Source organism: Petaurus breviceps, unplaced genomic scaffold, assembly GCF_028583685.1.
Source record: "Petaurus breviceps papuanus isolate PSGF00001 unplaced genomic scaffold, PetGlider_PUasm1.0 186, whole genome shotgun sequence".
Classification (NCBI taxonomy): domain Eukaryota; kingdom Metazoa; phylum Chordata; class Mammalia; order Diprotodontia; family Petauridae; genus Petaurus; species Petaurus breviceps.
This window is the reverse complement of record NW_027185798.1, coordinates 25,251,395-25,278,453: the sequence shown is the minus strand read 5'-3', so window position 1 is coordinate 25,278,453 and position 27,059 is coordinate 25,251,395. Positions and strand designations below refer to the sequence as shown.

Sequence of the window (27,059 nt, the reverse complement as noted above, 5' to 3'; positions counted from 1 at the left end):
TCTCTCTCTCTCTCTCTCTCTCTCTCTCTCTCTCTCTCTCTCTCTTCTCACTCTCCTCTCTCTCTCTCTGTCTCTCTCACTGTCTGTCTGTCTCTCCCTCCCTCGCTCTCTCTCACTCTCATTTTTAAGATTTTTAAACCTGCTATACCAAATTCTTGGCAAAGATACTTGAATGATTTGCCATTTCCTTCTCCAGCTCATTTTACAGAGGAGGAAACTGAGGCAAACAGGGTTAAGTGACTCACCCAGCATCACACAGCTAGTGCATGTTGAACTACAGGCTTGAACTCACAAAGATGAGCCATCTTCACTCCAGGACCAGTATTCTTCCCATTGAGCCACCCAGTTGCCATCCTGAACTTATAGTTTGACTTAAGTTAGGCCTAACAGGCCAAAAGTATATTTTAAGGAATAATTTTTCTAAAAACTGAAAGTGATCTATAGCACTGGGAAAAAAATTATTTTTTTAAGAGACCCAGTTTCACTACCTCTTGCTCATAGTGATGAGATAAACAGGAGCCCCTGCTCCTTCTCTAGGGAAGCTGCCCACTCTTCCTTGGTGGGCACTGCCAGTGTCCTACCTGTCTGTGACATCAGATGTGAGAAACCCACCAGACGAACTGTAAAGTCTCTGCCCCTCCCTATAAAACCTGACCCACTTCTGCATCAGTGAGCGGCTCCATACAGGACATCTCTGGGTACATGCAGCAAAGTGAGAGGAAGGCTGAGGGCCTGGTATAGGACAGGGACTGGGTTCTGATCCCTCAGGACCCTCCTTACATCCTCAGTCACCACCACCCTCCTCTTGCTGCAGCCTTTCATCCAGTGTCCAGGCTTCCCCACTGACCACATTATACACATTGTAAATGGCCTCTCCTAGGATCTGGCTGGACCCTGGTCTCTAGGGTAATAGTGTATCCTTGCCCTACCTTCCCTTACTCTTCCCTCTACTGAAGGTGTTTCCAGTTAAGTTAGTTTCCTTTGTATGAGACAAGACCTATTGCATTTAGCATTGTGTGTTTCTTCTATGGAAATCTCCAAATCCTTTTTTTTTTTTTTGCTTTTTGGAGTGGGGAGGGCAGGGCAATTGGGGTTAAGTGACTTGCCCAAGGTCACATGGCTAGTATGTGTTAAGAGTCTGAGGCTAGATTTGAACTCATGTCCTCCTGACTCCAGGGCTAGTGCTCTATTCACTGCGCCACCCTTTTTTTTTTCTTTTTTCTTTTAAAGTGGCTGCAGTAGGAACAATACTCAACATTATCGGTACCTTTCAGGCTTCTGAAACAAAAATGGGCCATTGTTATGACTTTATTAATTGTGGGAAGATAATGTGACAAATCTGGCAGGTCTGGGAAAGAGGAAGACAGGCAGCCTGACACTCTGTAACCCCATCTGGGGTTTTCTTGGCAGAGATCGTGGAGTGCTTTGCCATTTCCTTCTCCAGATCATTTTACAGATGAGGAAACTGAGGCAAACGGGGTTAAATGACTTGCCCAGGGTCACACAGCTGGTAAGTGTCTGAAGCCAGATTTCCTGACTGTAGCCTGGGCACTCTATCAACTGCATCAACTAGCAGGAAGCAATTACTACATTATTAATAAGGTGGTTTAAGGTTCTCAAATTATGGTTGTTTGTGTATGTGTTAGATCTCCCTAATAGACTGTAAGGTCCTTGAAGGCAGGACCTTAGATAAAGATACCCAATCTCCTTTGGCACCTAGCCCAGTCCTCCACTCACAGGAGGAAGCTAATAAATGTATATTGAAATAAATTAATACAAATAACTTCCAACTCCCAGGGGGGTAGGGTGGGAAGCCTAAATAAATAAATCACTCTCTACAAACTCCCAAGCCACTTGTGAACAGCTGTATACTCATATCTCAATTAGCAACAGTAATAAAGAGGAACTGTGGCATTACTAATTAAAAGCTACCAATCCACTGTTCCCTTCTATTAATCCAGAGGGGAGGCTCTGGTCTGAGACCAAGCCGAACACATGGGACTTTCAGAAATCACCTCCTGAGGGCTCTTTCTGGCACTTGGAAAGGTTTTTGGTCCTATAAAACCTTCCCCACCGTCCTGAATTGGCCTGATGTTACTCAGGACAGGAGAAAGGTAAGCAGGAGTTTTTGAAAATCCCATGGGGTTTGAGAAGAGAGGTAGCATTAGGACCAGTCAACAACTCATCACTGAATGCCAGCACTCAGTCCATTCAAGAGAGAAGAATGCCCCATCACTGCCCTCCAAGAGCTTAGGAAGAAAGCTGGCATATGGGAGACGGCTCAAGAACAATCAAGGACAAGCAGCTGTATTGCTTCTAAGTGCTGTCTAAGCTCAGGAAGGGGAGTCAAGTGCCGGTCTAGAGTCGTTGGGGAAATCTTCAGCGAGGAGATGGGGCTTGATATGGGCCTGAGATTATTAGCAAAAGAGAATGAGTCTATATCTCAGTCAGGTGGGACTGAGTATTATGGATCCAGGGGACAAGAGTGTGTTGTAAGAAGTTGGAAATGAGGTTAAAATCACAGAGCTAGAAATAGACTTCAGAGCTCACCTTATCCAACTTCCTTGGGGGGAAAAAAAAAGATTTATGAGAAAACTGAGGCCTAAAGAGGTTAGCTGAGGCTAAAACCCAGGTCTTCTGACTCCTGAGTTAATCAAGTAGATTATGAAGTGGTTTCGCCTTTATACATTGGATTTTTGAAACACAATGGCATGACTGGCCAACTTCAGTTAAAATATAACATATAATATAATGCAATATGGCAAACCTTTAAGTATGTTATAATATTATATGTGTATATAATTGCTATATAATATGATAGAAATTTAAATGTTATTATATTATGTTACTATATGTATGTATAATTATTAATATAATGACAGAAATTTAAATGTTATATGTTACTATACACATATATTACGATATGTAATATGACAGATTTAAATGTTACTATATTATGTTACTATATGTATGTATAGTTACTATACATAATGACAGAAATTTAAATGTTATTATATTATGTTACTATATGTATATATAACTACTATACATAATGACAGAAATTTAAATGTTATGTTACTATGTGTGTCTAATTACTATATATAATGACAGAAACTTAAATGTTTTTATGTGTTACTATATGTATGTATAATTACTATATAATGGCAGAAATTTAAATGTTATATGTTACTATATATGTATATCATTATTATGTATGATATGTGGTATGTGCTATTATATTGTATATATTATATTATGTTTTATTGTATATTATAGCCAGTCACTAAGACTTCCCTTTTCTCTTCTCCTCCTCTAATATGATTCATATTCATACCGTTTTATAACCAAAACAAAAGCATTGATTGAAGAAGATCAATGCAGACAGTGGTATGAAGTGGGTAGCAGAGGACCTTAGGATAAGGACAGTCTGGTAGGGTGCTATAACCAATCAGATATGAGATGAACTAGTAGGACCAGAATCTCCTGAGACCTCATTGGGTAGAAACAAGAAGGGATTCTTGGGTTTAACCGGATAATAGGGGGGCTGGTCTCCCTTAATACAAAAATGGTGCCGTTTTAGGCCATTAAAGCTTATCTTTAATATCACTATCAGTGAATCATAATATCTTTACTGTCATAAAAGATGGGCTTCAATAGCTTAACAACTACACTAAGATTTTTGGGACACCCTGTATAAGTATTCATTATGCAGCATTTTTTGCTGCTATTTGTATTTGACCTATTAAAATGTTAAATCCCATGAATGTAGAAATTGTCTCTTTCATCTCTAGGCCCCTCACAGAGTCTTTTGAACATCATAGACTTAAATTAATCAGTGTCTCAAAAAACTTCTCACAGCTTCTGGATGTCTTCTAAGATAACATTTCTTCCCGCCTAAAGGGATTCTCTGGTTTGGTTTTCTCCTAGGTAAATCGATTTAGTAAAGTGGAAGATAGGGCAATTTTTGTCACGGATCGCCACCTGTACAAGATGGACCCCACCAAACAGTATAAAGTGATGAAGACCATCCCCCTCTATAATGTAAGTACCAACTACTGACCACTCTCTGTGGTTCTTCTGCGTCTCTGATCTTATTGCCTTGTCCAGTGATATGAATATAATATTGTTCCTTTTGTGGTAATATTTGAATTTGTAGGGAGAGGAGGTGAAGTAAGGTTATCATAGGGAGTGATATTGGGAGGCCTTATAGTGAAGTTGCCATTACAAGATTCTCACAGTTCACTAAAGTTCTTTCCATTGGATACCCAATCATATCTATGCTTGTTGGTGATTACTAAAGCCTCAGTATGACAATTTTGTAGCTTGGGAATGCACAGCTAATTGGTCAATGTCTAATTAGAGAAGCAAATTACTTTTGTATTTCCCTATCTGCCTTTCATTATTCAATTTATTTTAACTGTCCCTTCCCTGAGATCTTGTTATATAAATAGAGACTGTTTTTGAAGCTTCCATCCATTTTGGTAAATAATTTACAAGAATAATACTAATGGATGACATTAACATAGTGTTTTGAGGTTTCCAAAATGCTAGCCACGCATGATTATCTTATCTGGCTCAGGTGAGCCCCACAACAGCCCTGTGAGGTAGAGACTCTAAGTACTTTTAATCCTCAGTCTGGAGTTCAGAGAGGTCATGATCTGTTTGGGGTCACACAGCTCAGTGTCACAGTTGTGATTTGAACCCAGATATTCCTGACTCCATCAAGCCCAGTACTGATGATACAGTATTGAGGCAGCCATTTAATGCATTGGGAAAAACCCTGGAATTGGAGAAGAGGGTCTGCAGTAGGGTAGCCGTGGTGTGAGTGTATAGAAGGGTATAGATGTGAGAGATGGAAAGCAACTAGAATCCACTGGATTTGGCAACTGATTAGATACCTGGGGTGAGGGGGAGGGAAGAATCAAATATGGTGTCCAAGTTTTAAACCTGGATGCCTAGAAGAAAGGTGATGCCCTCAACAGAAACTGGGAAGTTTGGAGGGAGAGGCAGGTTTAGGGGGAAAGAGAACAACTTGAGTTTGAGATGCCAAAGAGACATCTGGGTGGGAACGGCCAGCAAGCCGTGGAGATCACAGGACTAGAGCTCAGAAGAGGTGAGGGCGGTGTGTATAAACTTGGAAGTCATTGGCACAGTAATGATAGTTGAACTCCTGGGAGTTGCTGAGATCACCAAGAAAGAGAAGTCAGAGAGAGAAAAGAGGAGAGACCCCTTGAGCACATCTCATGTCAGATCGTGCTTCATACCCTCCTGTCCCATCCAGCTTCCCCCCAAGCCATCTTGCCATCCGCTTCTCCCCTCCCTGGACCAGCACTCTCATCGCCAGACCCACCACAATCCATCCAGGGAAGGTAATCTGCTCATCCTTGGAACTCCTGCCCTACGTTGTCTTTACTGTGGCTGAATGCACATTTACCTGACCAATGGTATCTATCCAACTGCTTGTTTTTGTTGTTTTTCAGTCATTTCAGTTGTGTCTGACTCTTCATGACCCCATTTGGAGCTTTCTTGGCAAAGATACTGAAGTGGTTTGCCATTTCCTTCTCTAGCTCATTTTTACAGATGAAGAAATTGAGGCCAACAGGGCTAAGTGACTTATCCAGGGTCCCACAGCTAGTAAACTGGCTGTAGATCATGCTATTCTTCACATTCTATTCAGCCCAGCCATCCACTCAGGCCATCTCGCCATCTACCTACTACCATGCATAACCTCCCCTCTTTTCTTCCCTTCCCCCTGTGCTTTTCACCCTTTGCCCTGAGCTCAGTAATCAATACTACCATTGCTTCATTTTTTTTTTTAAGCAATCGGGGTTAAGTAACTTGCGCAAGGTTACACGGCCAGTTATTTCTGGGTGTGGTGCTGAGTGTCTGAGCCCGGGATTCAATCTCCAGGTCGTCCCAACACTGGAGCCGGTGCTCTTACTCACTGAGCCACCTGGCCGCCCCAACTACTACCATTGCTTCTTAAAAGGGCACACCATTCAACTGCCCTGTGGCCCCCCTCACCACCCCTGGGACTCCCCATCCCAAAACTTCCTTCCTTGGCCACCACTCCGTCTAGCCTCACCCCATTGGAAAGTAAGCTCCCTAAGGAAGGTGCTACCTCATTTTTTACATGCCTGTCCCCAATTCTGTCCCACAGTAAACTTTTTTTGTTAACTCATTCTTCCAATTCATCCCCCTCCTTTTGTAGACAAACAAGCCAAGGTTCAAAGATATACCATGGCACTTGCCTGAGGTCATGCAGACAGGAAGTATCAGAGCTGGTGTTTGAACCCAGGTCCTCTGGCAACCAACCCCTACTCTTTCTACCACACCCTGGATGGTCCTAATCTTTAGGAAGAGTTTTTTTTAATGTTAAAAATTTCAAGTTTCATAACTAACAAAAAATATGCAGAAATACATTGAATTAAAGTCAGTAAGCATTTATTATATACTTACTATTATATGCACTACATTTATTATATACCTACTGGAGATACAAAGATGGAGACCCAATAGCCCTTGGCTTCAAGGAACACAGGGCATCATTTATATAGGTTTAAGAGTTTATTAACTACAGCTCAGACACTCAACATCAATCTGTGACCTCATTGGTGTGGCTTATTCCCTTCCCATCCCTGGCTGCCCATCCTGGGCAAGTGTTGTATGTGACACCCTACAAGGTCACCATAGAGGAACCGCCCAAAATACCAGGGACTTGACTCTATGTCTGCTATAACAAATATCCTCTCCATGAGGATGCCAAGGACGTTTGAGCTATCTACCAATTTTGGAGAAGGTAGAAATGATACTGAAGGGGAGAGGAACAAGAATCTTAGTACTTACTATGTACCAGGCACTATTCTATGCACTTTACAAGTGCTATCTCATTTGATTCTCACAACAACCCTTTGAAGTATGTTTTATTATTATCTCTATTTTACAAGTGAGGAAATGGAAGTCAAGTGACTTGCCCAGGGTCATACCACTAATAAGTAAGTAGTTAGATTTGAATTCAGGTCCTCCTGACTCCGAGCTGCACCATCTAGCTGCCTAAGAGAAGAGAGAAGGGAAAGGCACTGGAGTAGACCAAATTATATGTAGAGGAGATAATCACCAGAGACCAAACAGTTGTGAGGGTGCTAGGGGCTCCTCCCTTCTCCAGGTATCTGAAAGTCAAGAAGACCCCATGCACTTCTTCATTGTAGGCAACACTTTGCTTTGCAGAAACATTTTGTTTTATCTCCCATAGGCAACAAACAATGCAAAACTGATGCACCATTTTTCAGTCTAACTGCATGTTAGTAAAGATGTGGTCATGTGTGTGGGTGTGTGTGTAAACTACTCTCAGTTTTTAAAAACCATTCAAAATAAGTAACTAAAGATCACCCAGTGAGAGTATGAGCAGTTTGCAACTCATTAAAAAGCAGGGATTACAAAGAAATGGTGGGAAGGACGGCATCAAAGAAGTGTTTAAGGGGACAGGTTGATGGGTTGATCGTGCAGAGAGGAGAGGGGATAGGTGGACTGCTTCCTTTGTGTCCTTGAGGTGTGAGCAGAGCTCAAGGATGGCTGCCATCTTTAGGCCTGAGGGCAGACTTCTAGGAAGCCAGAGATCAGAGTGACATAGGGTGAGCAGGCCCAGATGGGTCATGATCTGTGTTGTGTGAGGAAATTGTCCAGTCTTATGATTTCATTGATATTAAGGGTTCCTAGTGAGGAAATTCTCCCTGCTAAGGTGGGTCACCACCTTCTTATACCACAGGGGACTGGGCCTGGCATCATGAATACTCATCTCCCTGGGTTCAAATCAGATGCTTATTAGCTGTGTGACCCTGGGCAAGTCACTTACTCCTGTGTGCCTCATCTATAAAATGAGCTGGAGAAGGAAATGGCAAAGCATTCTAGGATCTCTGCCAAGAAGACCCCAGGTGGGATCACGGAGGGTCAGACATGACTGAAAAACCACTGTGCAACAGCAAAGAGCAAAGGCAGCATAAGGCTCTAGAAGGTGCATTGGACTGAGCACCAGACCTAGCATCAAGATGGCCCGAGTTCAGATCTGGCGTCAGACACTTAAACTACCTGTGTGCCCCTGGGAGAGTGACAACCTCTGTCTGGCTCAGTCTCCTCATCTGCAAAATGGGCATAATAATAACACCTGCCTTCCAAGGTTGTTGTAGGGATCAAATGAGATATTTGGAAAACGCTTGGCACAATGCCTAGCTCATAGTAGGTGTTAATTAAATGCTTGTTTCCCCTTCCCCCTTAGGGTCTTAGGGAGCTGCCTGGGGCACTGAGAGATTCAGTGACAGGCCTTACAGCTGGATCTTCCTGATTTCAAGTCCAGCTCTAACCATTAGACAGCACTACCCGCTTTCCCCCATCAATCAGTTCAGAGATCCTTTTGACTATTTTGAGTAAAAATCGTTTTTATAGACATGGTCATTTTAAAACTTTAACTATATCCTTCATCTATGGTCCTAGTAAGGGGTTCCCTGAGCCAAAGGGTATGAACAGGTAGGAGTGGTCAGAATGCTCCCCAGAAGAGTCACGTCAGTTCCTTCAGAAAACACCGTTCTTTTATGTTGCCACTTCACCCAATCCTGTTGTTTTTAGCTTTTGTTTCCAGTTTAGCGAGCGTGTGATGACATCTTAGAAATGTTTTCGTGGCATTTTTCTGTGGTGTTTGAACAAAATTTCAGGCGGTCATTGGTCACTCACTTCTTCCTGTGACCTTGCATGAAGAGCCAGCTCCAAGAGAGAAAGAACAAAAACCTTGCACTTTGCTGCAGAATTTTCCTTCAATTACTGATCCTTCTATTTAGAACATGAGACATCTTTGCTTTGTCTACATCTTTGACATTTATAGAGCTGTTGTAGGAATGTTTTCTACGACTCACATTGTTCTGGGCTGGCATAATCTCATCGTTGTCCAAAAAGACTTTGTCAGGGGAATGCTGAGTAGCTTATCCTATTGAGTTCAGATTGATTTTTTTTTTTTAGCAAAGATACATTCAAAGGAAAACTTAAAAAAAAACAACACACTTAAAGCTAGTGTTTCTTTTTTTTCTTTGTGCTTTGAAGAAAAGTACAAAATTCAGATTGAAGTCAAATCCAATCACAAGTCTATTTTTTCTTAATTATTCAGTGTGGAGTTATTACGATTCTCTGTATACCCTCTGAGAGTGAGAAGCAATGTGGAATAATGGAAGAAGCTCTGGGATGAGGGGTCTGATGTTTACCTGTGTGTCCTTGGAGAAGTCACCTAAGGCCTCTTGGCCTTAGATTCTTCAGATATAAAATAAGGGATTTAGCCTGAATCAGGGGTTATTAACCTGGGGTCCATGAGCTTGGTTTTTTATTACTATTGTTGTTTTGATAATCACTTTTCAAATTCATCAGTTTTCTTTGTAATTCGTACATATTTTGTTTTATGCATTTACCGACATCTTTCTAAGAATGGATCCATGAGTTTCACAAGACTTCCAAAGGCATCTAGTTCACAAAAAAAGGTTAAGAACCCCTGACCCACATGAATCTCTCAGGCCACTTCTAGCTTCAGATCTTCTGAAAATCTGAAATGTGTCTCTACACATCTCCAAACTTTACCATCTTCATCAGAGCAATGAAAATATCAATATCCCACCTCACCTTCCTCAATGGCATGTCATCAGGATCCAGAGGAAACATTAGTGGGTGGAAGTACTTTGAAAACTGTACAAATGCACAGTGTAGGTGATAGCATTTCACCTACCCTCGTTCCCTCCACCCACTCTGCAGCAAAGTGGTTAGGCACATCATAATCATTCGTGTCAGCTATTTAACCCTGCCCTACATAGCCTTGAAGATGAATCTGTCCCCTATTTCCTTTGTATGAGATTTGGAACTTTGTCCCAGTCTCCATTTCTTATTCCACACCTCCAAGCATGAAAGGCAGGTCTTATGAGGAGAATAAAGCAAATATTTCCACAGAAGTACTTTTAGAAAGGGCGCCTGCGTGGTCTCCCCACTAGGGGTGTCCACAGTTGAGCTCATCTCCCTTCTGTATCATACTGGACACATTTTGAGTGACAGACTGGCTACCAGCCCATTAGTCACTCGAGCCTCTCTCTCTGGCTGTCTCCAGGTCATCTCTACCTGGGTGTCCTGATCTTATCTGGTCACCATGTGTCACAAAGGGAAGTCATTGTAACCATCCACCATCCCCAGCCAGTCACTTGTTCCCAACTCAGAATTACAGAATTTTAGAGATAGGAAGTCCAGGCACATTTTATAGCTTAAAAAACCAGCCTCCTGGGAGATGAAGTCATTTGTCCAGTGTCATACAGCTTGGGAAGCATGTAGAGCCTGAGCTCTACCCCAGATCTCTTCCCTCCTAGTCTGTGCCCCACTGTAGCCTTCTGGTTCACAAGACAGACTCTGAGTCACCTTCATATCTCTTCTGGCTCCATCAAGCCATCCTGGCCCCCCCATATCTGATCTCTGGTGTCTCAGATGCCAATACTTTTTTTACATTTCTATCACCTCTACCCCACTTACCCACTTACCTCTTACCCCACCTCACCCTTGGATTACCTGTGGTGAACTGTTCTAGATCAGCGATATCACCCTCAAATAGAGACAAATCCCTGCAGGCTGCATCCTGACTTAGAAAATTTACAAATTAGCATTATCCTATTTTGTACTTTATTCGTATTTATTTTCTTTAATATTTCTCAATTATATTTTATCTGGTTCTGGTGCCATAGCATCCGAGGTCCCTAAGTCTGACACCTCTGTTCTGGATGATTTCATTTCTCTAAAATTTTCTCTTTTCTTTCTTTTTGGAGGCAGTCAGGGATAAGTGACTTGCCCACAGTCACACAGCTAGTAAGTTTCTGAGGTTGCATTTGAACTCAGGTCCTCCTTACTCCAGGGCACTATGGCACCACCTGGCTGCTCCATTTCTCTAAAACTTTCTGTCCACCCTCCCATCTCCACAGAAAGCCACAATGGGTTCACCCCCCCCCCATTTTATCACGTATTCAGAGGTCTTCAAGGCCTTCTTTCTTCCCCCATTCCACTGCCACACAAGCCTCCTCTTCTGTTATTGATCTTACGGTCTATTCTTGCCAAGAGTTTGCCTTCCATCATCCTCAAGTGACTCTCCTTACTGCTTCCGACTCACAGCTGCTATTTCCCTCACTTCATCTTCCTTTTGTTCTCTTCGGTGCTGACCTGAAAACTTCTGCTCCAGACTCACTTGCCTGAGGGAGTTAGCCTCCATCGATCCCATGTTCCTTTGAAATGTTTTCATTCACCCTGCATCCGATCTGGAAACAGCTTGCTTGACAGCAAAGCCCTCTACTGCTATTTCGATGCAAACTGCCAGCGAGGTCCCCTGCCATCCATGTCCCCTGAGGTCCCCATCTTTTTGCTTTGGCTATTTCCTCTCAATGCTCTCATGTCAGTGACCTATCATTTATTAAGCACCTACTGGGTTTCAGGCATTGTACTGACCATTGGAGTTACCAGGAGAGTCAAAAGATAGACTCTACCCTCAGGGTGCTCACCTTGGGGAGCAAATGGGGAGATGGCATCCAGACTGCCATGTACAGACAAGCTACAGACAGTCTCCATTGGGGATTATAACAGAGGGAAGACACTGGCATGCAAGGGTATCAGGAAAGGATTCTTGCAGAAGGGAAGGCTTTATCTGAGACTTTTGAAGGAAGCCACAGGAGCAAGGAGTAGAGATGAGGAGGGAGAGAGTTTCAGGCATCTCCCAGTGAAAATGACTGCAGCCCAGAGAGGGAGTATCTTGTATGAGGATCAGCCAGGAGACCAGGGTAGCTACCCACATAGATCCCACCCCCCTATTGCATCACTCCCATGACCTAGAGTGACTGCAGACTCGTGGCAGTGGATTCAGATTTACCACTGTTATGACAAAATTACATATAATTGTTGTAGATAATAAGTACCATAAGTTAGAGATTTTTGTGAGCTCAAAGAAGATTCTAACAATTACACTGCTTTATGGGAAACTGTATTCTTAATTCCAAACAACTGACTTTTAGAACATAACTAGCTCCTAAGTTGAAAGAAGCATTGGTCTAAATTTAGAAAAACTGGGGGGACCCAGGTAGTGCACTGCTGTAGTCGGGAAGACCTGAGTTCAAATCCAGCCTCAGACACTTACTAGCTGTATTACCCTGGGCAAGTCACTTAACCCCAATTGCCTCTAACAAAATCAATCGATTACTCAATTAATTTAGACGAACTGGGGCTAGCAGAGATTAAGTGATTTGCACAGTCACCCAGCTAGGAAGGAACTGAAGTTGCATTTGAACTCATATTCCTGGGTCTGAGTCTAATCCTCTACTTATTATGGCATTTAACAACCTCAGACTAACTCTGTGACTAACTCACTCTATTCCAGCCTTAGCAAAGTATAATTAGGGAGGTACATTTCCCAACTAAATAAGTAAAGTGGAATATAATTGTTTCCTTCCTTCAGCAAAGATAGGTTTAAATAGTGTATTATTGCCATTTCGGGAGGATTCAGGAAGACATAAAAGGGAAAATGGGAAAGTGTAACAGAGGCTAGAAAAGGTTTTCAGCAGAACACCCCCTTCTCACAAAGGTCTTACAAGTTTAGATGAGTAAATGTGCCTGTGATTTATTCTGTTCGATTTAACAGATGTGTATTCAATATCTACTCTATGCAAGGCCCTCCACTAGGTCCTGGGAACACAGATAATAAAAAATGACACAGTTCCTGCTCCCAGAGAGCATGTCTTCTAGTAGAAACCTTACAGACGGACACAACTATACTACAAGTTGGGTCATTTTTAAATGCATAAGAAAAAGTAAAGAGAAATTCAAGCAGGAAAGGAGGAAGGGTTTTCATAGGGGACGTTAGTATTGGCAAAGCACTTTCCATACAGCATCTCATTCAATCCTTATACCAACCTTGTTTGGCAGGCACTTTATTGTCTCAAGGTTGTAACTTACCCAGGAGGACACAGCTGATAAGTGACTGGGGCTGGATTTGAACCCAGCTCTCCTTGATTTCAAGGGCAGCATTCTGTCTGCAGGCCATTCTGACTCACTGAAGGACTCGTCATCGTGGAGGAGATAGCACCAGAACTAGATTCATAAGGAGAAGGATGTTATAGGTGGAGTGGTGGAGGGCACACCATAGGGTAAAGGTTGGGAATAACAAGGGGTTCATTACTAGTGTAGAGAGAAGAACCCGAAAGAAAGTAAGACTTGATAATGTAGAATGGAGACAAACTGTAGGTTTGAAAATGCACAAGTAAAAAAGGAGTTTTTATTTTATTCGATAGGCACTGAAAAGCAAGTAAAGGTTTCTAAACAAGGAAGTTACCTCTGCCATGTACTTAATTATTTTCTAATTTGTATTATAGTTATTTGTGTGTGTGCATGTATAGAGATGACTGTCCCAGAAGTCTCAGTGCAGCTTTAAGCTTTTAATAACAGAAAACTATGCTAAGACTTTTGCAGGAGCCTGTATAAGATGACAGATTTCAAGATGGAAGGGACTTCAGATATCATTTAATTCTACCCCTTTCGTTTTACAGATAAGGAAACTGAATCCCAGTGAATTAACTTCCTCAAAATCACATGGGTTATGTAGTTAGTGTTCACACCCAGGTCTAACCGGCCCTCATTAATCCAGCAGGCCCACAAGAGTGGCATTGGGTATTGGCATTTTCCAGCTTTGTTTCTGTCTGCACTTCATACAAACCTTGGCTTCTTCTAGGTTGATGATGGCTGGGGCCTTTTGCTCTGGGGAGGGTTAAATTTATATTGGGGGGGAGGGACAGGAGATTCTTGTCCTTCACAAGCAGTATTGATTGCCTGGATACTTTGTTCAACTGCCACTCATTGCAAGGTTTCAACCAGACAGCACATCAGTGTTTCTGGGAAATGAGCAGCTGCAGAGTGGTAGAAAGGGAAGGGGAGAACCAGATTCTAGCGCCATCTTAGATGCCATTGGGCCGTATAGTCTTAGCCAAGTCATTTCCCATGTGCGGGTATCAATTTCTTCATGAAAAGTGAAGAGGACTGGCAAGGGGATGCACGCCAAGGCTCCTTCAAGCTCTGTCTTCTCAATCCTCTCTGTTGCCTGGGACCCCAGGTATCACTGAAAAGCACCAGTCCCAATGTAGTTGTCAAGATGTCTTGAAGTTTTTTAGCTGAGGGCATGGAGGTCAGAATTTGAGTGTTCTGCAAAGCTGGGAGACCTAAGATCCTGCCTTCTTGATATGGTATAAATGTTTTTTTTGTGAACAGAAGCTGAGGAGAAAGCAGTGAATCTGGCTTGTTTGCACAGTTCCCTTAGCTGGCAGGGTCTTTGGAACACTGTGAATTGCCCTGGGGAGTACTAGAAAATGGATGGGAGAGATGGCATCACAGAGTTCAGGCATGTTCTGTGAATAATAGCACTTCTGTGCTGCTGATTTACTGTGGACATGGGTCCATTTGAGCCTGGCTGCCAGGATTGGATTTAATTTGCATAAACATAAAATCCATTCAATGTTTTGCTTTCCGACTGGATGCCATAAACTCAAACAGTAACCCTCACCTGGGCTTCAATTCCTCCTATCCCATTTCTGATGGTAAATTGTGCTGATTTTACCCAATGAAGAATGTTTGAAATCTGCCATTAATGGGGGTTCTGATACAGTCCCTTTTTTGTATCCATATGTGTGTGATGGCTGAGGAAGTCGCCAATTAATTACACAAATACATCTTTTAGTTCTTAGAGAATGAGGGCCAGGCAGGTGAGAGGAAAGAGACAATTATCTGGACTGATGTGACTGTTTTGTAGAGGTAAATGGATTGTAATTACACCAGCCTCAGTGCTTTATTACTCCATTTGACGTGCCTCACTAGAAAGATATGTTTTCTTTTGAAAGATGGATTGCCCTTGTAATGTGTACAGGAGTGAACCCCGCTGAAATTCATCTGCCTGCCAGCAATATTCACCATCACCATTTCTAAAGCACCCTACCCACATGGCAACATCCCAAGGGATGTTGTTTCCATGGTAATCTCAATGGAGGTTGTCAGCTGATGTCTGGTACTGCCTTGGCTTGTGTGTGTTTGAAAAGAGCATCCTGAGCTTTGTGAGCTTTCTACCCCCTTCTCCCCCTCCCCCTTGGTCTTTAAATTCTGTTTATTACTCCTTTTTATTGGGAAGTATATAATCCTTTAATGTCAGACCAATTAATACTCTGCAGGTCCTAGAAGTACTTATAATCTCTTTGTAGGTGTTGGTATTTTGTCTGCTATAACAAAAGTACTTCCTTAGAAACACTAGGCATTTGAAAAACTGTATTCTTAGGGAAGGTGCTATTTTTGCTTAGAGCAGAGCTAATAAAAATGAAGCATGAGAAATTTATAAGGGTACTGCAGTTGGTAGCTTTTGAGAATACTGTGCTCCAGATTTCTTTTTTTCTGTCTTTTTGCTAGTACGGGTGGGGAAGAATTATAAAACTCCCTTGCTCTATGCTTGAGGATTCTTCTTAAGGCGTCTTTTGTGATTTTCGTATTTAAGTCAGCTCTTTTCTCTAGAAGGCCTTCTGATAAAAGCAGCATCTAAGCCACATTTGCAGCCTTATTTGTTGAATCACGGGGGAAATCTTTCTGGATGGGTTAAGTGGTTTCTGTCAGAGGGAAAAATTGGGCTTGTACCTTGATGTGCCTGTATCTCACTTTTCGCGAACAAATGGGGTTCTTTTGCAGTCAGATCATTTTTTAATTACAGCATAGCTAATTAGAGGATTCCTACAATGACTATAAAGCAAAAAAAAAAGTCCTTTTGTAATCACCTCCTAAATTGCCTGCTTTTTAGTTTAAATTTCTATATATTGGATATTTTGTATAAAGCAAGGCAAAACCTTACATTTCACTTGGAAGTTTGCCACACATTTTAGTTTTCTGGGATATATGGGAAATTCTCTTGAATTATAATGATGCTCCATGTGTAATTTCTGAAGAGCCTTATGACTGTTCTTTATATTCATTGCCCCTGTGTCCAGCTCAGTTATATTTCAAGAGCAAGCATAAAAAAGAAATACTTGGCTCTGGGCAGTATTATCTATCTCTCATGGTTCAGCTAATCATCAGTTTTTACATAAGGTTTTATGAATTCAGTGAACAACTTACTCATTTTTCTCCCACAATGGATGCACACTTAAAGCCCAGATAGTACTAATCTGTGGAATCCTATTGTAAGCCTAGATTGATACTTATGTATGCAAATTCATTTTAAAGGGTGGTACAATTTGGCAGAGGAGATCCAAATATGTGCATTTGAATTATTCCAGCATCACTGTTAGAAGATTTGAAAGCAGCCTCACATTAGAATTTAATTGCTACCAGTGAAATGCTGAAGATTTTTAAAAATACCTAGTGTTGGAAGAAGAATTTAACATGAACATTTCATACAGAGATCGTGGGCATAGGGTCAGAGATTTAGAACTTTAAGGGACCTTAAAGGACCTTAAAGACCAACCCCACATTGTTCCTTGTTACTCATCTGCCTCCAAAATTGTTATCCAAATTTGCTGTTTGCCAAAAGAGCAGAATTGCTGTTTTACAGCACATATGTGGCCGCTCCTTGTGGTGGATCACTGTGGGACTTGATTGGATCTTTGGTGGATTCTTCAGGGACACTACATTGTTCTGCTAATAACAACCCTGATTGTGGCAAACTCTGGTCAGGGCCTGGCACATAGTAGGTGATAAATGCTAGTTGACTGACTGATTGACCTTCAAGTAAATTAGATGATTGAGGAATGATTACCAAACACCTACTTTGTGATATGCTATGCTCTTGAAAAAATTGTGGGAAATATTGTAGTAGGGTAGTAGTAGTAGTAACAATATTAATAATAATCACTGTTATCAGTTGCTAATGATTGTTGATGATAACAAATTCTAAACATTTATGTGCATTTTAAAGTTTGCAAAGTGTTTTGTTTATGTGATCTCATTTGATGCTTCCAACAACCCTACAATGTAGGTAGGTGCTTTAATTATCTCCATTTGACAGCCCAGGCTCACACAGCCAAAAGTATCTGAGGAGGGATTTAAATTCAGGTTGGAGTGACTCCAAGTCCAGTGAACTATGAACTGAGCCACCTGGCTATCTAACAAAATAGACATGATTTACAAAGGAGTTCATAATAGAATGCTAAGATGGCCCACGTACTATAATAAATACGAGAAAAAGCTTAAGACAACACAAGAGAAATTAGCATCCTACTGGTAGCACAAATCCCACAGAAGTTTTCAAGAGTAAGTGAATGAACTAGATCAAGGTTACCTTGAGGAAACTTCATACAGCAGGCATATTTTGAAGTAGAAGGGGGATTGGTTTGTCAGAGAAAAGAAAGGAGGGCATTCTAGAAGGAACAGATTCAGAGATGAGAGTGGGTGGGTCAAAAGCAACTTATGTGAACCTTTGGGGCGATGCCTTTTGTCAATCTTAAATTTGTACTGACATCTTTTGTTTTTACATAACCTTCTAAATATATCCATCCTTCCTTCCCTACCCAGTAAGCCTCCTTTGTAAGAAAAAAATTTAAAAGAAAGAGGTGGGGTCAACAAAACTTTCTAACACCAACAGTTTCATATAAGTTTCCACAGCCATGGTCCCCTACTTCCACAAAGAAGGGAGGGAAATGCATTTTTTCCCAATTCTTCTCCAACTTGACATCAAGCTTAGTGGTTAAAATTGCAGTGTTCAATTTCAGGGGTTGCTGGTGGTTTTTTCTTTTCCAGCTACATTGTTGCAGATATTGTAGATGTCAGTGTGTATATTGTTTTCCTGTTTCTGCTTTCTCCACTCTTCATCAGTTTATATGCATTCTCATTCTTCTCTGAATTCTTAATATTCATCATTTCCTACACTGCAGTAATGTACTATAACTTGTTCCGTCATTCCCTGATCAGTGAGTACCTACTTTATTTCCAGTCCTTTGATACCACAGGGGGCAATACTAGTTATATTTTGGGGCCTTTATTTCTGTTTTTTTTTTAATCTTCAAGTATATGCATTAGCTTATCTACTTTCAAAACTAAAAAAAATGAATAAAGTACTTGGCATTCTAACCAATTATTGCAATTTTTAAAAAAAAATTATATGGTAATATTTCCCTTCTCTAGAATTCACTTATCCAGATACCTTATAATCTAGAATAATGGTCTCCAAAGTAGATATGCAAGATTCATGTCTTGAGGAGTGGGAAGAAAATATTTGAACTCCAATTTACATTTATTGTATCTTCTTAAAATTAAGCTTTACTATTATTTAATAGACAAATTGATAGTAGTTCCCTCTTTCTCTCTGTATATCAGTCACATGTAACAGATGGTATTCATTGTATCCTGAGGAATGAATGGGAGTATATGTTGGAGATCACAATGGTGTCTGCAGCAGAATATAATTTATGTGTACTTGATTAAGTGAGTTAATGGATTATATTATATTGCTTTAAGTAAACTAATCCTTAAAAAAGAGAGAGAGAGACAATTATCTCTAAAACTTTCCTGCAAAGAAATCATGGATTGACTATAATACTAATAATGTGAGCACAAGTGAACAATGAGAAAATGGCAGGGGGACAAAGCCATCCACCTGGGTCCTAAGAGTTCATCATCAACCACATTACAAGGCAAAAACAATTACAGTTGAATCAGAGCTAACAAGAACTCAGTCAAAAATTTTCGAAATGATCAAACTTATTCTAAAGACAGATGTATGTTAACTATTGGAAATGATGAACCTTGCCCTAAGCGTATGTGGTTCCTTGGGATACTTGGCCATTGATAGTATGAAGCCATCTTAGTTAGCAAGATAAATAAAAACTAAGCTCTTGTTGTGAAGACTTACCTAAGTGTGTCACCAATAAAATTTCCCATATCTGCACACTTAGCCTGAAAATAGAATTTTCTAGCCTGTTTAAAATCTCCCAAATGGAGAATTCCAGTGGGGTTTGAGATCTTGACAGGGAAAAAAAAATTAATGCTATACATTCCAAATAATTTTCAGGAACAACCAATTGGCATCAGTGGAGTATCTTTACTGCTGAATTTCAACAGAAAATTTTGTGTAACTGGTGGGCAGGATTGAAGAAGGAGTGTCATGATTTAGTAAACACATCCAACAATATATTTCTTCCATTTAAATCTATATATCTTTGTGTGGTGTCAGCTTTATCAGCCATTGAGTCAAGTACTGAAAAAGTTCTAACCAGGTGTTTTAAGTACTATATCCTAAGGTATTAAACCAAGATTTTCAAAAATTATGAAAACTATCAATTACATTGCTCTCACTGAAATAGTCTAATAATTTAATAAGTAATAATTAGTTCTGTATTTAGTGAGAGCAAAAAGGATTCACTATTAAAATAACATTTTAAATATTTATTTCATCTCTATCTTGTTTTCATTTCCATGTTTCATAAACCTTAAAACATATGTAACATATACAATTATAAATATTGGAGTGTGGCTCAAAAAAAATGTTACTGATAAGGATGAATAATCAAAACTGTTTGTAGATCACTGGTCTAGAACATAGCTGAGAAGCAAACAAAAAAAGGTTTCTGAGCAGTCATAAAGAAAAAATAAAAGATGCTGCAAAGTCTGTGCACATAAAGCAGTCTGAGGACATTTAATATGTGGGCAAATCACCCTACAGTACTCAGTAGACCCTTAGGACTCTGTTGTATTACAGCGCAATACAGTCATTTATCTTCATAAGGGGTGACCCTTAGTTGTCAACAGAGAGCCAAATTATACCCAGTAAATTGTGTTTAAAAGAAGGCAGGGGAGCATGTGGTACGTTTTCAGAAGACTTCTATCCAACTTGGCTAAGATCAAAAAAAAATTGTTGATTGAGAAGGGAACCCCCACATATGCAGCACACTGGGCTCCCTACAATGACTCATTCTTCAGGGGTTCTATAGAGCTAAGGTTTTATTTGCCCCAGGCAGGCTACAAAATGTGGGAGCATTCACCTTCTGAGTTTCTCAATGGAGAACAGTATGCTTCATTGTTGAACAGTGAAGTCTATTCAATGAGAGCAGAGGTGCATAAATATTTTAGTTATACAAAGTATCAGAATTTGAGATTCTGAATATTGAAGCCCCAAAGTCAGGCCAGTCAGTCAAACTACATGGGTACGGAAAGAAAATATGCTGAGAGAGCCACAGGAGTCATTTCTTTGTTAAACAAATCTGTGTGTGTGTGTGTGTGTGTGTGTGTGTAACTGTCTGTGACACGTGGTTGTTCTGGAGAGAGAGTTATAGATCCACAAGTTCCAGCCAACAGTACATCTAAAGAACAGAAACCAAAGAAAAGAAGATGGGGACCCTGGCCTTGAGAAATCTAGCCTCCTTGAGGAAACAACACACACATACACTCACACACACATGCACACACTCATACACACCCTCGCAAACATGTGCACACGCAGCCACGTACGCAAACACATACACACATTCATGCATACCCTCGCAAACACTTGTACACACAGGCATGTACACACATACTCATATACACCTTCACACACACAGGCACATACACACATAAATACACACACAGGCACGTACACACACACACACACACACACACACACACACTGACGTATAGACACATCCTGAGCAAGGTAACAGGGGTGGGATGAGTTAGTAGGTCAGAAGACTTTTGGTACCGTGTTTCCCCGATAATAAGACACTGTCTTATTAATTTTTTGGACAGAAAAACACCAGAGGGCTTATTTTCAGGGGAGGGCTTATTTTAATGAACATTGACAGCAATTTTAATAAACAGGTAAATGTGAACAAAAAATGTACCTTTATTCAATAAGCAAATCACTGGGGAAGAACAGGATGACGCGCTCACTGCTGCAGCTCTGATTGGATGCAGCTCGGAGCGCGGCATGTGTTTCGGGGGGGAGGGGAGAGACGGTGCATACATACATACATACACGCCGTAATGTAGCGTGTAGCGCAGGGGATCACCTTCACTACAGTAACAATCTCAATAGGGCTTATTTTCTGGGGAGGGCTTATTTTAGAGGAATCTTACACAGTAAGTGGAGGGCTTATTTTCGGGATAGGTCTTATTATCGGGGAAACACGGTAGTATTTTCATGTGCTTAGTATTATAAGGAGTTATAAATTGTTGCAACATTATTTTAGTTATTTACATGAACATAAGTGTTATTAATACAGATAATTTGCTATATAAATCTGATATGCAGAAATAAATGATGATGGGGTGGCTTGGTGGCACAATGAATAGAGCACCAGCCCTGGAGTCAGGAGGACCTGAGTTAAAATCTGGCCTCAGACACTTAACACAAAAACTAGCCGTGTGACCTTGGGCAAGTCACTTAACCCCAATTGCCCTGCCTTCCCCCCTCCAGAAAGCAAAAAAAAAATTTTTTTTTATAAAATAAGAAATAAATTATGACATCATCTCAAAATTTATCTGGATATTGGAATCCTATCTTAATGAATTCCAACTTTGCTCATTCCTATTGAGTTTCTTCACATTTATATACTCAGTATATTAATTTACACTAATGATATTTCTCAGTATGCACCAGGAAGTCATTGTGTGTGTGCATAGATATTTATACACAGCTATCTATCCCTTCCACATCACATGGGTTAGGAGTAAGGTGCCCCCCACAATTTGGAAAATCTGCGTAAAATTTTTTGGCCCTTTCTTTGTACCATTGAAGAAGTCTGGACTCTTTCTTTTCTGGGGTGTTTATAGTACCTTATTGTCAAATTTGGGTTAAGTATTTGGCCATAGAATCTGTGGCTTCTGCAAAACTCTCAAAAATTTCCATTTAATTTCCCATGCCAGCCTGATATATATCCAAACCTCAATGGGTAAAGTTGATGTGGAAGGGGATAACTGCATTGTCTCCCTCATTGCACTTTGAGCTCCTTAAGGGTGGGAATCATGTTATTTATTTTCTTCATACCCATAACATTTAGCGTAATGCCTGGCCCATAGTAGGGGGTTAATAAGCGCTGCTGACTGCCTATTCAGGCAGCCTTTAGGTTAAAAATTCTGCTGGTGCCAGGGTCATCCCAGTAAAACCAAGTCCACCTAAGGCCACTCATGGTGAATCTGTAATAGTCTTGCAAATACAGGCCACCTATCATCTAGATGATATCCCTACTCAATTCATTAAGCAACTACAACCTGCCAAACATTATGCTAAGTACTGGAGATACAAAGAGGGGAAAAAAAGAAAGAAAGAAATCATCCCTGCTCTCAAGGAAATTACTTTCCATCCAGGAAAACAAGCCAATCCAATAAACATTTATTAAGTGCCTACTATCTGCTAGGCACTGTGCTGAGCACTAGGGATACAATTAATAAAATGAAAGACAATCCCTGCCCTCAAGGAGTTCACAATCTAAATGGGGGAGGGGGGGCGGGAGAAGGTTTGGGGGGTGAAGGGACACCCAGCACAGGGGTATCTTGTTCCATGGAATTGAAACCAGAGTGAAGTGAACCGAAAAGAAGTACACTTTCTGTCCTCTATAAAGGAAGGCATTGGGAAAATTTGGTACTCCACCCTTTAGCCCTCTAATCAACAATGTGGACATATATAATTATGTACAAAAATATGTATAAAATAAATATATGGGAGTTAAATACAAATTATCGTAGGAGGAGGGCACCAGGAATTGAGGGGATGGGGAAAGGCATTGTACAAAAGGTGGTACTTTAACTATCTATGTCTTGAAGGAAGTTCTAGTTACCATGAGGTGAAGATGAGGAGGGAATGAATTCTAGACATGGGCAACAGTCCCTGAAAAGACACAGGCACAGAAGATGGAAATCTCCCTGAAAAGAAAAAATAGCTAAATATGCAATAGAAAGAAAAAAACCTACAAAGTAGCTCTCTAGAAATATTTACTCTGAACATTTTTCCATATTTCCTTCACTTTGAATAGATCTTTTTAAAACTCATTTTTATCATCATTTAGATCTATCATTTTCCTTATTGTTCTCCTCTTCCCAATTTTCCTATAATATGTTATCTTTGCTACCAAATATTCTATTTGGGAAGGCAGAATTTTTTCAAAAAGTTCTGAGTGACAAGTTTAGGATATGTTCTTTCCTATGCTATTAAGAAAATTATTAAAAAGACAAAGAAATTGAAGGAATAAGTATAGGAAGAGAGGAAACAATCATTGCCTTTTTCCCCAAATATAAAGGTTTACTTAGAGAACCCTAGAGATTCAACTAAAATATAATTGAATTACAATTTAGTTAGGTAGCAGGATATAAAGTTAAACATTAAAAAAAAAACATCAGATTTTCTGCTTATGCCAACAAAATACAGCAGGAAGAGATAGAAAAGAAATTCCATTCAAAATTGCTACCAAATGAATAAAATTGAACAAGACAAATCATAGCAAAATTCATCTGCAGAAATGAGGAGTTGAAGAATCTCAGGGGAAATAAGTGATAAAAAAAAGAGGCCTACCAATACCTTACCTCATGCTCTACTATAATGCCAAAATCATCAAAACTATTTGGGGCTGATTAAAAAAAGAAAAGTTGATCAGTGGAGCAAGTATATTAGAACCTAAAACAATCAGTTATGTTAGGATAGTGTTCAGTAAACTGATGGACTGGGATAAACTACTGAGGTAAACTCGACAAAAACTGGTAGGAAAACTTAAAGGTATGTTTCATACCTCATACAACAGTAAGCTCCAAATGGAGATATCGGCATTTCATAACATAAACACCTTAGAAGAGTAGACATACCTCTCATAGCTATGGATAATGGAAAAGTTCTTGACCAAACTAGAGACTGAAATAATGACAGGAGTTCAGTATTGCACAAATTGGTTTCCAGGTGGTATTGAACTTCCAGACAGAAATGCCCAATAGGCAATTGGAAGTTGAACTGGATCTCAAGAGAAGGGTCAGGGCTGCATATAAAACTGTCTTCCCTATGAAGATGATAGTTGAAGCTGTGGGAGTAGCAAAAGCTTAGAGAAAGAAGAACTGAGGGCTGAAGAAAAGAACCTTGAAGAATATCCACCTCAAGGGTTTGGGAAGAGAAAGCAGCAAAAGACAGAGAGGAATGGTCAGAAATGTACAAGGGGAAGTAGGTAGAGAATGGCATCATAGAAGAAGACATGTGACAATTCAGTGTTGGTAAAAAAATAAAGAAGTTGATCAATAATGTTGCAATACAGAGAATCAAGGAGAATAATAATTGAGAAAAGACTATGGATTTGGAGGGTTTTTTTAAGTCATTGATGACCCTAGAAAGAACATTTTTCCTTAGAACACTTCATAAAACCAGATTACATGGAGTTGAGCATAAAGGTGGGAGAGAAGCCAAAGTCCAAAAAAGGCTCCTTCCTAAATAACTTGAAAAATAAGAGAAGAGAATGTAACCCAACCAGCTTATCCATACTTGCTTGCTAAAACTCTGTTGGTATAAATGACTAGTTGCACATTGCTTCCCCATTCTCCACCCATCAACACCATCCTATAAAGCAAGGAAACTGTCCTGGAAAAACAGTACCACCTGGTGGCCAGCATCAAGAGCCATCTGGCCCAACATCTCTTCCCCACCACCTCCTTTCTTCCCTCTTTAAAGATCTCATAGGAACTTTATACCTCTTTCCCCCTACCTTTCCTCTGTCTTTCAAATCCATAGCACAGTTAATTTCATCTCATACAGTCTTACTTTTATGACTATGTGTTTCTTATTTTATCTCATTTCTCTTCCAATTCATGTCTAGTTATGTTAAGAAAATTTATTTCCTTTTCTCCCTCTTACTCTTGTCTCATTTGTAGGCCCTAAAATGACCATAATCATATCTAAATAAGAGGAGTGGTGCTGGTGATATATCTGTATCCAGAAAAATAAATCAAGTAAATTTTGAAATAAAATTATATACTAAAGAACTCATTGAATCCTGAGATCTTAAAGTGAGAAAGGACTTTAGGGACTATCTATCCCAACCTTAGCCAAATCAAAGATACCAACTACATTATGCCCACCAAGTGGTCATCCAGACTGCTCATAGACATCCAGGAGCAGGGAGCTCACTACCTAAGTCTGCCTGTTCAGTTTTTAGACAGTTCTGAATGTTAGGAAGTTTTTCCCTATGCTGACCAAAGTCTTCCTAGAACCCATCAGTCATAGTTAGATTCAAACAAAACCAGCCTAATCCCTTTTCCATGATACAATCTTTCATATATTTAAAAACCCTCTTATCCCCCTGCCCTCAAATGTTGCCTTACCTGAACTAAACATCCTCAATTTATGTAGTTGGTCATTACATAGCATAATTTCAAGTCCCCTCACATGCCTAAATGCTCTTCCCTGAACCTGTTCTAGCTTTTTGATCTCCCCTCTATAGCCTAGGACTAAACACAGTCCTCTTGCTCTGGTCCTACCAGGACAGAGTTGAACAAATCTATCATCTCACTCACTTTAGATTTGGTGCTTCTGTTAGAAGATCACAGTAGCTTTTCTGGCTGCCACATAATTTTGCTGTTTTACACTTAGTTTGCAATCCACCAAAACACCCCATTCTTTTCACATGAATTGCTTTCCAGCCATGTGTGATAGTAATGGCATTTAAAGATTCCCCCTGTATTGGCTTGGTTTTCAAATTGATTGTGTTAGAACCCAGAGCTTGTTAATCCCACCTGTGGGATGGACTTGTTGATGTGAAAAGAAAGTCCTGAACTGGGAGGAGCTGGTGACGTAGATTTGGAGAGACAAGAGAGAGGCAGAAGACCTTTTTTGGAAGCAGCACCCACGTGGAGGCAGGGAGAGAGACTAAGAGAATTGCTGGTGGCCGCTTTGAATTGCCCTGGACTTTTGAGACCTGCCCCCTGAGCTGCCAAGGACTGAGGAGACATGGCTGTTTTGCTGGTACTTTGTCTATCTGTTTTGATGTTCTTTTGCCAGATTTGTCCACTGGTGAAAGACAGTCCTGTTGTTGAAGAAGTCCTGGAACCCGGCTTTTGGTTAAGAAGCCCTGAGACTGTCCTGCAGACAGAGAGTGGATACTGTCCACTGGTGAAGGACAGTGCTGTTGTTGCAGGGGTCTGGAGACTGTCCTGCAGACAGAGTGAATACTGTCCACTGGTGAAGGACAGTGCTGTTGTTGCATGGGGTCTGGGAACCTTTCTGTTGGTTCAGAAGCCCTGAAGAAGGATTTTCTTGTTGTATGTTTACAGAAATCCTAGGAGAGGGTTTTGCTAATGTTTTCAGGGGTTCTAGGACTGTTCTACAGACAGAGGATGAATTAATGGAGGGACTGGCAATGTATCTTGTGGCCTTGCTAAGCCTGGTCTCCCCAGGAACTAAGATTGCTAAGAACTTGCCTCAAGATGAAGAAAAGACCTCCATTTGGGTATTAAGTGCTGTGTTTAAACTTGATGTAACTCTGGGGTAGATTCAATTGTGATCCAGGGGTGGGGAACTTTTGACCTTTTTGTGCTCTGTGATTGACAAATAAAGGTATAGCCTAGGGGTGGAGAAGTATTTAGACCAGGGACTTTGTAATTGATTGAATGATTGGAAGGTCCTGGGGTGGGGTAGTCCTTGGAGATTATTTAATCACACTTAGTAAATGCTGTATTTTGGAATGATGTCATGTTTTGATCTTCTCTGTTCTTGGTTGGTCACTGAATAAAATGGAGAGCACCTATGCTGGTATTCTGAACCTTGGGAAGTTGCCTTTCCTTGGCAATTACAGTACATTTTTTCCATTCTATACTTGTGCAGTTCACTTTTTGAACCCATATGCAGGCCTTTACATTTATTCCTATCAATTTCACCTTATTAGCTTCAGCCTATCTCCTAGGCTGTTGAGATCTTTTGGAATCCCAAATCTCTCTTTTAGATTTATGTGATGAACAGATTTTATCATGATGCCTTCTCCACTAAAGACCTCCTTTCAGGTTGATATCAGTCCAGCCATCATTGCCATTAGTTCTCAGCTAGTCATAAACTCTCC

General features: G+C 40.5%; 1 protein-coding gene across 3 annotated transcripts in view; it reads left to right on the top strand.

Annotated features, from left to right (window-relative positions):
* Positions 1-27,059, top strand: part of MYO1D (myosin ID) — a 423,241-nt gene that overhangs the window by 265,869 nt on the left and 130,313 nt on the right. For all 3 annotated transcript variants that reach the window (XM_069089918.1, XM_069089920.1, XM_069089919.1), the window contains exon 20: positions 3,928-4,041. In XM_069089918.1, the coding sequence (XP_068946019.1) occupies positions 3,928-4,041 (114 nt within the window). The remainder of the gene's footprint in view (positions 1-3,927; positions 4,042-27,059) is intronic.